We start from the raw sequence: 11890 nt of genomic DNA, 5'->3' as shown, positions 1-11890 counted from the left end.
CAGCTGCCACAAAGGGAGCTTAAAATGTGACGCTGAATCACCTCAGCATAGGGCATGTAAGAATGAAGTCTCCACCTTGAACAGGAATAAGGCATCCTAATTGCTGCTGTCCTGGATAACATCTGAATGGATGAAGATTTGAAATCGTAGCACATTCAGGAAAGCAGATGGGTTTGTTCTCTGTTCTCCTGAGGATCACTCACTTATTCCTGTTTGTTTTTGGGGTAAGTAGTACAAGCATTTGGAGGTTTTAACTTCCTCTTACATCCTCTCTTAGTTATTTGACATCAAGTGCAATATTCACCTTGCAAAACATGGGTAAAAGCAGACATTCAGCAGAAGAGATTCTTAGCTCCTTGCCAGCCCTGAATTTCACAGCAGGCTCTGTTTTGCAGCTGTATTTTGTCAGGCTGGCTAGCAGTGGGAGATTCTGCCAGCTTGTAGCAAGATACAACTCACAATGACAAATGCTTCCACTTCTGCTCGTTTGCTGGAAGCTTATGTACTTGGACACGCTTTGCCAACATGCTTTCTATCAGAACTAGTATTTGATTTTTCAGAAACACTGAGTTTTGAGGACAGTAACATCAGTGGTCTTCGTACCTAGCCTGCCCATTGGCAATCAGCTGTACAACTCAGAAGCTGCAGAGTCTGAATTGTTGTAGAAGCAAGAGCTCCTCAATAAGAGGTGGGAGGTACTGATGACTGTAAGCAGCGTTGGGATGAGAAGCATCAACACAGATATTGATTGCCTGGCCTTTAACTCGAGAAATCATTACTGAATGAAGGGCTGAGTGCTGTTTGTGAGCTGACCTCCTGCAGGCGCTCTCTCATTGGGAATGCTGCAGTGTCCGTGGATGCTACAGCATGAAAAAGGCTGTGAACTCAATCGAGGTGCTGGTGGTTTGGCAGCAGGGTGAATGTCTTGTAGACGTGTGGGCTGTGTGGCTGTTCTGAATATATTGCTCACTTACAGACTACGTAGTGCCTGCTGGCTGGGGGGTGAGATATAATGCCTTGGCAATAGCAGTGCCACAGCAAGAGTGGTTCCAGGACATCTGAAGGCAAATTTGTAGGTAGAGGTAATTGCTTTTATTAAACTAACACAGTGGTAAAACTAGACAGCTGGAAAGGAATATAGCCCTTCTTGATACTGAAACGGAAGAAGCAGTCGGTCTCAAACCAAAATATAACTTCAGAATCAGTGTTCTGCCTGAAATGAGACACACTTGGAAGAGCAGATATTTCTGGGCAGTGCTGCAAAACAGCAGATTGTTCTGACCCCCATTCAGGGATTTGCTCCTATCTCATCTGTTAGATGAAAGAAAGGACAGCAACAGCCCAAACCTTGCTGTGTTTGTGGAAGGAAAAGACATGCTCTGAAACAAGCCTAACACACCACAGGTCAGAGGCCAGCTGGCATACATGCTCTCAGGTCTGCTTTGCTGAGTTTGCAGTGCGTGCAGAACGGAATCTGGACTTTGGATAAGGCAATAATAAATGCTAACTTGCATGTGTGATAAGACTTCTGTCTATTGCACTTAGTGCTGTTAGTTCTTGCATAGAGAAATCAGTTGACTGGTACCCAGTACAATTAAAGAAACTATCAGGGGGGGTGTTTGTTTTCCACATTGTTTTTTTCTCTCATGGGTCTTGCTTGCTCTTACCAGAGACTCAAAGGTGCAATCCTCCTGTAGCTCTAACAAATCCCTATCATTATGCTGCTTTAGGCCCATAACAGATTATTCCATCCTGAGAAGCTCTTTTTTATTTGATTAAAAGGCAGTCTGAGGGGAACCACAGAGCGTGGCTATCTTTCTATCAAAATTCTCCAGTCCTAATCTGGAGTGACTGTGTTTCCTAATCCCGCTGTTTTAGCCTTTGAACTTATTTGACCCCGATGATAGTGCTAAAAAGAAATGACAGTTGTGTTTGCTGTTTAAAATACAGGCATCTGTCTACAGAGTGCCCAGAGCTGGCAATACTGGGCAACACCGGTTTGAAGTGAGGGGGCATCTGAGCTGTATGGTGCGTGTTGGTGGGATTGATTATTAATGGAAGGCTTGGATAGGTTTCTGAACGCCACAGCTAATTCCAGAAGTTACTCTGTCTTGCAAGTTGTCAGTGCTGTGAACTAAGACGAGTTGGTATCACATAGCCACAGCGTGTTTGAAGGAGTCCAGTAATAAGCTAGGAAAGGTAGAAGTTGATAGAACAGAAATACAGCAAAAGAAGACTGATTTTTTTTCTTTTCCCCTCTCGTTCACAAGTATGTGGAGCACCTTTAGACTCAGATAAGCGCTCTATAGATTAACCAGTATTCAGCTGCTGACTTAAAGAGCAAATAATATCTCTCCATCCTAGGCGTGAGTCTGTCTCCTTCACAAAATGAGCTCATATTTCCACTGGAAGGGGCATATCTGTCAAAACTGAAACACAGTACGGGTGGTTTATTCTAGAATAGTAACGTAGAGCCTTTGTGTGGAGTGTGGTTGCAGTACTATTTTAGTTTTCATTTCCTTTTCTGTCTGTGGCTTCAGGATGCTTGTTTGTTCCCAGTGCTCATACATTTATTTGTCAAGGTCTGGCACTCTTGCCACTCGGTAGAACTGATTGATCTCTTACATCCGTGTTGCCATCCACTTTTAGAGCAATCCTTTGCTCTCTCAAGAGTACAAGTCAACGTACAGAGGTGTTTCCAAATCTCAGCGTGTCCTGCCTCTAATGTTTGCAAACCTTTCAATACTTGAGGCTGTTCAGAATAATGGAGAAGCTGTTGGACCTGAGGAAATGATGAATATCTGAAGACTTGAGGACGCCTTGCAGTCCTGGAACCTCTGGTCCAAATACCTCAAGCTCAATAAGTCTATGAAAGCAATGATATGAAAAACAGCCTGAACATGAAATTAGTGGCTCAGCAGCTCCCTTCTGCAATAGTCCTTGTGTTAGCAAAGATTATTGTAGCTCCAAGTACTGTCACTGCAGTGAGAAGTTCCTTATTGTCGTGAAATAGAGCCCAAAGTCCTGACAAATTGGGATGTCGTATAATCTCTGCCCATTGGATTCTAAGTCACACGCTTGTTCTGTTTTCAAGTCTGGACTGCCTCGGGCAGGTGATTCCACACCCTGACGAGCATCAAAATGGCACTGCTTAGCTGCCACAGCCAGAGACACCTCGCTCATCTCCACCCAAGAGTGCAAGATCATGGTGTTCCCCGCATAGCAGTGCTGGGAGGAGAAGGCATGCTGCTCATCTGAATTGAGCTCTGAATCAGAAAGGTATGCCCACGACTTCAATGTGCTTGGTATTTATAACTTGGAGTGTGTAGCTGCAGTGAATTGAGTTTTGCAACGTGTCCTAAGCCAGTGAGTTATTGGTAGAGGTCCCCACGAAGAGCTGAATCCAAAGGAGAACAAGCAAGCCCTTGATGCTGGGTCTCTGTAGTGTGGTGCTGCAGTAGGTCCAATAACTGATGGAAATGAGAAAAAACTCTTTTGTTCCAGAATACAAAATGTACTCCTTTAAGTCAGTCCTCCTGTTTAAAATATCTCCTCTTATTTTTAGCTAGATTTACTCTGGGAGGGATCTGGGAGTCGCTGTGATGGGCAGCACATTAACGACGTTTTTCTACAAGCTTTGAGAACCTCAACAGCTGCTGCATCATTTGGATGAACGATCCCAAAGCTCTGCAGCGGGATATCGGCGATGCGTGCTGGCCCCTGGCTGGGTGTGTGCAGTAAGGACGTTGGCAGCAGGGAGGCATGCAGCCAGGAGGCAAAGCGAAACCATCTGGCCCAGGAGCCATCTCCTCTTTACACGCTTCGCTACGTCCCTGCACGTGTGAGGGTTGTCCTGTCGGCTGCAGGGATTTGCAGCCATGTGAGGAAAACCGTGAGCTGAAGTGTTTGTGACAGGGGGTTGGTGTGAGCTGTAGGGCCCTGGTACAGCCCCAAACCCCCTTCTGCTACGTCCGTCGCCTGGGGCACGTTTTGCTGAGTATAACTGTGCTGAGTTCCCAGAAGCTGCAGGACTCAGCACTTCTGCCAGCAGCTAGCTGACTTGTTACCCCGTTCCAGAAGCTGGGTTTGGGTTGAACCCATCCTGAGATGGACGCAGCTTCTCAAACTTGTGTTTTCTATCTACTGGAAACAAACAAACAAACAAACAAAAGAAAACAATGAGGCAAGACAGCTTCTTCCTCCTCATAAAACTGCCTACGTTCACACTTTTGGGCAGATGTGAAGGAAACCATCTCGTCCTTCATACAGCCCTTTGGCATCTCCCAAAGGGTCAGCCCACGAGGTGCCGAGGATCGGTTTGTCTCCAAGCTCAGCTCAAGTTCTGGCTGGGAACTCACCTTGAGATAGAGATCTGAAAGAAACAAAGGTAGAAATTCCCAGCCGGGTCAGTTGCCACCTCAAGAGTTATAAAGACAGAATTGGAAAGAACTTTTCTTTTTAACAGACGAGCGAAATCTCAGCAGTACCTCTGAGCTGCAGTGTGTGTTATTGGTGCTTCTGCAGGAGAAAAGCTGGAGAAGGCTCTTTGGTGTTCAAGTTCTTAAGCTAACGGAGCCAGACGAAGCTATTGCCACGTTTCACAAAGAGCTCTGGTAATTTCCATTATTTATGAACACGTTTCCCTGAAATTTTTCTCTCCAGGGAGAGGATGTGAAAGACCCGCTCAAACAATGGAGAAATGGGACTTTATAAACAGAATAATGAAACTGGCGCCGGCCCAAGCCCGGGTGAATTAACACAGCTGAAACAAAAATACATTGGAAGCGTTTTAAAGGTCGTTTGCCGTACTGTTGTGATGTAGTTCACGTCTCCGCAGGCAAAAATATCAATTTCTTGTTTTTTCTCTTTAGGTATAGATCTCTTGTTGTTGTAAAGCACTTTTCATACAGAGCTTTCCAAAGTAGTCGTCCTGAGACGCTTTCCCACAGTGTGTCTTTTGAGCAGCCCTGATGTTTTATCTGGAAAAGGCAGAAAGCAGAATCGGTTCCCTTTGTGCCAAGGGGAAATTTGTTCTTCTGCGTGAGAAAGATGAGCGGTTCCGGCAGGTTTATAAATCCCACATCTCTACCAGCAGGAATCTCCGGCCCAGCAACGAGGAGAGACACTGCTGGTAACTCATTAACACACCCCTATTATCTACGTCCTCCTTTTGGCAACTTCTGCAAGGAGCGAATCTGAAAGGACGGATCTGATCCCAGAGTTAATTGCATTGCAAGGTTCTTTGTGGTTTGCCGTTCGTATTTGGGGGAAACCAAATGAAAGGCAGGACTTGAAGCTGACTTTGCGTTTGCACACACGCCACCCCCAGGCCATCCTTTTCCCTGCTGAATGGGCACGGCACGTAACTGTGTGTCTGCTCAAGGACCCCAGCGTGCAATGGAGCATTTTGGTTTCCAAAACAGCCGCGGGAAGTTCCTCCTTCTGCAAAGATGATGCGCGTGTTTACTCATGTGCGCCTTCCTGCTGCTGCTCCCCGACGTGCCCTTGCTCAGCAGGACATGCCTCTCATCACAGAATAGATGGCTGAAGCCATTAGGAAACCACAAGTGTTGAAGTTGGGTCTACGCTTCATTATTTTGTTCATTAGGGGTCCAAGTGCTCTGCAGGACTGAGGCTATGGTACAGAAGCATCAGTCCTGCGAGGTATTCGCCACCGAGTGTGGGTGCATTCTGCCTGGCTGCAGCCTGCATTTGTGTGCACCCTCGTGTGCAAGCAGGGTTTGTCCATTTCATGCAGCAAAGCATGCAGAGTTGCAGGTTGGAGGGGGGCCCACGAGTCCAAATCCAAGCTTCAGAATGGACCACCCAAAAATCAGGCCTTATGAGACAGCACAGCCTGTGTGAGATTCCAATCCACAGCAAGTGCTGCTGAAATCTAGAACACTAAAGCTGGAAATACAACAGCAACTGTGGCAGGGAATCTCAGTACAGCTGTGGAAATACTGCTTAAGTTGCATAACAAACAGCACGCTCACAGTGAACCTGAAACGAACAGGAGGTAGCAAGCATCAGCTTCGCTTGGAAACAAGCTCAGGAAGCAAAAACTGGCACAGAGCACGAGGCCACAGAGGAAGCTTTAACAGCAGAGCCTGCACAAATCCACCGTGTGTTGCAGAAGAGGAAAATCCCAAAGCGGTGTTTGATAGAAATGGAATGCAGTCGTGTGTAAGGCTTGGAAGAGAAACAAGTAAGTTAAAGCTTTTGTAGGACAAGAGGAAGAAAAAGGTCAGAATTATCATTCAGATGTGAACTGCAAAACCCAACGTCAACATGTTTTTCAAAATGCTCTTCTCTAAAAGAAAAATACTAGAAAGAATGCTCCAGGAAACAGCCCCAGCCAAATCCGAGCCGTGAGAGATACCTATTGCCTGAGTCCGGCTGAGACCATCAGCACAGGACGGCTGGCTCGCTCCGGTAAGGACCTGGAGCAGGGAGGGCTGTGGGCACGGTCACTCTTACACCCATCGGTGGTGGGGAGCGGGCACGGCTGGCGCTACGGCTGCAGTAAGGGATCGAAATTCATCACAAGACAGCAACCCACGAGTAAGAAAAAGAGCCAGGGCATAAAACTTTACGAGCAGAGCTTTTTTGCTGACGGCACGGGTGGAGATAAGTACCGAGAAGCGCACCGGGAACCGATAAGAGCGAGCGCAGCCGCAGCTTACACGCGGTGCCGGAGCGGCTCTCCGAGCGGGGACGCGGGGCGCAGCGTGGAGCTGCGGTCCCGGAGCGCTGAGCCGAGCTCCGCCCGCCGCTGCTGCCGCGCTGACTCAGCCGCGGGAGGGCCCGGAGGGCGCCCCGGCCCCGCGGGCGTGGCGGAGCGGGCGGGCAGCCCACCGCCCCCGGGGCCATAAAGAGCCGCGGCCGCAGCCCGCCCCAGAGACTTGGCGGGGAGCGGTGCCGGCAGTATGACGGCCATCGGGGCGCAGGTAGGGCCGGGTTGGGGGAAGGCGGGCGGGGCCGGCAGGGCGCAGCACTCGTTGCCCCGACGTGGGGCTCTCGCTCCGGGCGGACCTCTCGGCGCTCCCCGGTCTCGGTACTGCTTCCCGGTGGTGGGGCTGCTTGGGGTTTTTATTGGGCGCCCACGGTGGGATTCGGTGGGCAGTGTGCTAGAGCAGAGCCCCAAACTCAGGGTTGCAGAGCCAGGCTTAGAGCTGCCAGCTCCCAGCAATCGCCCTCTGTCCTCCCGGGGGCTCTGCTCCGCCAGTCCTGCCAGGAGGCAGCTCAGTGTGTGACAAGGCATACAAAGCCGGGCCCTGGCATGCAAGCACCCCTGGTGATGCCAGGGAGCCTGAAGGGCAATGCCACCTTCTTATGCCCTGGGTGTAACCCGTCACTGCGTTGTGGCGTGGTGTGGCCAACCTACGGCACTTCAACCACTGGCATCATTCCTATGAATTCCCCAACTTCATCCTTGTCCATCCTGGCCTCGTTTCAGCTTAACGCAGCTCTCATAACTCCCGTTTTGCTCCTTCCCTTCCTCCCCCTCAGGCACAGCGGCTGCTGGCTCACAGGAGGCCCCAGAAAGCCTTCTTCGAGACCTTCATCCGGAGCCTGATCATCCTGTGCGTGGCCATCGCCGTGGTCCTCTCATCCATCTCCGTCTGTGACGGCCGTTGGCTCTTGGCGAGGGGAGAGCTCTTTGGGCTGTGGCACTTCTGTGCCATCGGCAATGACAGTGCCCCGCGGTGCGTCACCGACCTGCGCCTGGCCCGCGTGGAGGGGCTCAGCGTGGGCATGATCCTCATCCGCAGCATGGTGTCCTCCGCCGTGGCCGTGGCTATCTTTGGCCTGGAGCTCCTGATGGTCTCCCAAGTCTGCGAAGATGCCAGCTCAAGAAGGAAGTGGTCCATGGGCTCGGTGCTCATCCTCGGCTCGTTTCTACTGTCAGCCACCGGGGTTCTGAGCTTCCTGATCCTCATGAAGGATCATCTCACCTTCACGGGCTTCACGCTGACGTACTGGTGTGAGTTCATTGCTGCCTTCCTCTTCTTCCTCAACGGGATCAGCGGGCTCCACATCAACAGCATAACGCAGCCCCGGAACGGGGCAGGGAAGATCTAGGTGCAAAGGGTGTGCTCTGCCTTTGCGTAATCGGCTTTGCCAATTAGACTGGAAGAAAAAAGGAGCCTAATGAAGTTTGAAAAGGACACGGTGCCTTACGTTGCATGAGCAGCATGGCGGGCACAGACTAGGGCTGGCTGCCAGCAGCACGTGGCTCTCTGGAAGGGTGAACAGAGGAGGAGACCTCCACTGAGCGTGCTGAGGAGCGGTAGGCTGCAGCCTACACCAGCGGGCTCAGCCCTGGGCCTTACCCAGCCTGTGCTGCTGTGGTTTGGTTCTGTCGGGCCTTCCCCCACACTCTGGAGCTCACATGTGATCAAACTCCAGCGTACCTCATGGCTTTGTTATATCTCAGGGATGGGTTACCTGTGCCTGGCTGTGTGCACTGGCACGGCTTGCTGAAAATCCTTGCTGGGTCCTGCTCCTTCTTTTCCCTTTTGAAAGAGAAGGCATGCAGACTTCAATCTGATCCCATGTTGTGTCCTGCTGCTGCGTTCTGTCCCATCATCTGTAGATCGGTGGCCACCCCACAGCCCTTTATATAGTTTGCTGTGATGGGACTTTGCTCATCCTGGGTTCTTTTCCATCCCCCTGGGGCAAGAGGAACATGGTTGGGTAGGCACCATGGCTGGGCAGGCCACGTCCTGTCACACACCACTTGGCTGGGATGTTTCAGTCATCAGAGTCAATGTGCAATGAGCTTGTCCTCTAGGTGAGTCTCCTGTCATGTTTCTTCTGGGCAGAACTGTAGGTCCTCCTGGTCAGAACAAGCCCTTGATTAACCTGGGAAGAAGAGGTGATGGGAGGAGCTCTGACCTGCCACAGCTGGTGGAAGTCCATGGAGGCTGGTTGTTCCCTGCCAGGGCCCCAGTTAATCTCTGAAACTTTTGCAGCTTTGAAGTTCCCCATGGTGTCTGATGAAGACCTCAGCAAAAGACCTTGTTGGTTGTTTGCCCCAAATGCATCCAGCCCTCCCCACGTACACTGCTGTTGACTCTGAGATAAATGTGCACGGAGTATTTGAGGGCCTCTGGTTGAATGACTTTTGTATCTGCTTCTAGAACAGCTTGTATTTCATTCTAGGACAAGTTATTCTGTGTGTTTCATCTCTGTAGTTTGATAGTTATTGAGCAAGATTCTCATTTCCCATGCAATTGAACCCAATTTTTCACCTGAGATGAAAGCACTACAGCAGGAAGGCCATGGGAGACACAAGTGAGCAGCTTCAAGTTGGAACTGTTTGGAAGCAGTCCTAAACCTTAGGGCTCAGTCAGGGTTCATGCCCCAAAGTCTGCAAGGTCCAGTCCCAGATGGCTGCACCCTGTTGTTACGGGATGGCTGAGTGCCTGAAGTCACTGTGCACCAGCTCTGGGGTGCCTGTGCTGGGCAGGACAATCCCTACTTGCCCAGAAACCTGGGTGTGTCCTCACTGAATGCCTTCCTGGTGGCCTTTGCTATTAAAACTGAACTGCCTGTGGGATGCTGCCTGCAGCCCCAGTCCTGGGGAAGGGTGCAGTGTGCCCCGGCTGGTGCCTCCTGCCCTGGAGGGGGAGGGTGATGTCAATTGGCCTTTATGTTCTTGCAAGACTTTTTGCAATTGAGAGTGATCTGAAGATGCCCTCTGCTCCCTGCAGAAGAGTTCTTTTGTTGGGGGGGGTAGGAATCCTCAAGGGAAAATACCTAAACTTTTTTTCTGACTGGTTTTGTATTGTACTGCTTGACTTACCAATGCAGGGTGAATGTGCATTTTGGTGGCGAAATGCTACAGAACAGGGCTGATTGTCTCAGAGCTGTGCTTACACACAGCAGCCTGCGGAGCAGTTGGTGACTGTTCATTTTCTGAAGCCTGTGGGAGCGCCAAGCAATACTCCTGAACTTTGTTTAATAAATGTCTTTGAAATAACTGAATTGTCATTCCCTCCTTATAGTTAGAGGTTGGAATGCAGGTTTAAGGGGTTGGGGGTGAGCAGGGCTAACGTAGCCCCCGGGCACAGTTCTGTGTTTACCCAGCTAGGCAGGAGACACATCAGCCTGATGCTTTGCTGAGCTCCCCCAGAAGGAGACGTGGCTGCACAGCCATTGAAACCCCTTTCCATTCCCCTCCATCCCAAACACTAACCCACGTAGCCTGCTTGCTTGTATTATGAAACAAGGGGAGGTCAGCTGTGTTTTGTGGGAAACAGAGATAACCTCGCAGGCCTGAATGATTTCCTGCTGCATATGGTATGTTTACCAGCTAAAGAGCTCTTTCCTGTGTCCTCTGTTTCCCTTTTCCCACACCGCGCCCTGTGTCTGGAGCATCCTCCTTCTTTCTCCAGCTGTGCTCATTTGGCCTGGAGAAGTGGTATCTGAGTACAGATGTATTTACATAGGTTTTATTTAAGGCTTGCAGTGCTAATAGGGTTAGCTAAATGCAAGGAGCATAAGTTGCCAGCATCGCCACTGCATTGCTTTATGTAACCTCAAGCAAGTTGATTATCACCTGCTGCTGTCCTGATGGGAGAGGCCGTTGGTCTGTCTCATAAGGTTTAGTATCTCTTAAAAGCAAAGCAGTGAACACCGCCTCCTGTTAATGAGCTGTTCTGACTTGCTGTGTTTCCAATTTTAATTGGAAACTTGGGCACAAACCATTGCTAGTGGATAAGAACAAAGAAATAATGGCCGAGGCCGTACCGGCTAGGAACGTATCCTGGACTGCTAGTGCCAATTTGATTTTCAGCCCACATCAGCTTTGTGGGCTGTGCTTTGATGGATGCCTAATTTGTGGGCTGAGCATTGCTTGGTTTTGTGGCTCCGGAGAACACGTTACGGGAAGGTTGCTGCCCTTGCTTGGGTTTTCTTTCCCAGTGCTGAGCAGGTAGAGGCCCTTCTAACCCATTTCCTTCATGTGCTTTCATTTGTTTTCCAGCCAGAGCTCCAGCCCTTGTGAACTGGCACAACCCCTCTTCTGAAACAGTTCACTGCAGCTCCCTCAGTGCTCAGCAAAACGTTGTGCAACTCACTGCAAAGCAGCACTGCTTCTTTTGCTTCTGACAGCTTTGTTGGGAACTTCCTTGTTGCTGTGTTAGGAGAAAAAAAAAAAAAGCATCAATCCCTTCCTCTTAAATTCAGCCTTACGTTTCACTGTGCTGGTGTTAGGGCTGAAGGAGCTGCACAGCCTCTTGGGAGACTTGGAGTGAGTAGCCAGAGGCTGTCACAGGTTTTGCACCAGCATCCTAGGAGGATGTTAAACTGCTTGTCTGAAAGAGGGCACGCTGATAACAAACGCCTTCTTTGCACTGAATGCTGAGGAGCAAGTATTGAGAAGAGGAAAATCAGTGCATGCTGAATATGGAGTTCGCACTCAGCCTTTGTGTGGGTAATTTCAGGGCTTTAAAGCTGGAGTCTTTGTGCTCTGCACCCAAATGGATGGTTTTTATCCCTTGGTTTTTGCATTGCTCGCTGAGGTCTACTTCCCTGCTACCCTTCATCTATGTGTAGGTATCTCAGAGGTCCCATAGATCAGCGCCTCTTTTCTTTCCTGTTCATAGAATCATGGAATCTGGAAGAGACCTCTAAAATCACCCACTCCAACTGCTGACCCACTGTAGTGGAAATGCTGAGTCACGGCTTGAAGCAGTGATTGAACACCTGGTGGGAAGGCAGGGCCAGCCCAGGGGAGCTCAGGTGCATGCAATGCATTGAGTGACCAGAAGGGGTGGAGCCAGGATGCAACCCTTCCCAGCCTTCATTTAAGGGTTGGCAGTGGAGGTGAGGGTATTTTGCTGTAGGTCCCTACCTGCTGGAGGCCTTCTAAAGGTAAGTG

General features: G+C 50.0%; 1 protein-coding gene across 1 annotated transcript; it reads left to right on the top strand.

The window, feature by feature from the left end:
* Positions 1–6899: 6899 nt before the first annotated feature.
* On the top strand, positions 6900–9988 carry TMEM37 (transmembrane protein 37). The gene is made up of 2 exons (XM_001234271.7): positions 6900–6950; positions 7513–9988. Exons 1-2 carry the CDS (start codon positions 6930–6932, stop codon positions 8083–8085), a joined length of 594 nt encoding a protein of 197 aa, XP_001234272.1. The 5' UTR covers positions 6900–6929; the 3' UTR covers positions 8086–9988.
* The last annotated feature ends 1902 nt before the right edge of the window (positions 9989–11890 follow it).

Source organism: Gallus gallus, chromosome 7 (genome assembly GCF_016699485.2).
Source record: "Gallus gallus isolate bGalGal1 chromosome 7, bGalGal1.mat.broiler.GRCg7b, whole genome shotgun sequence".
Taxonomy (NCBI): Eukaryota; Metazoa; Chordata; class Aves; order Galliformes; family Phasianidae; genus Gallus; species Gallus gallus.
This window is presented reverse-complemented; position numbering and strand designations above follow the sequence as displayed.

Bases quoted from the DNA above. Each gene is read 5' to 3' on its own strand.
- TMEM37 (XM_001234271.7), top strand. From the start codon at position 6,930: ATGACGGCCATCGGGGCGCAG. The intron at 6,951-7,512 runs GTAGGGCCGGGT...CCTCCCCCTCAG, and splicing joins TGACGGCCATCGGGGCGCAG to GCACAGCGGCTGCTGGCTCA.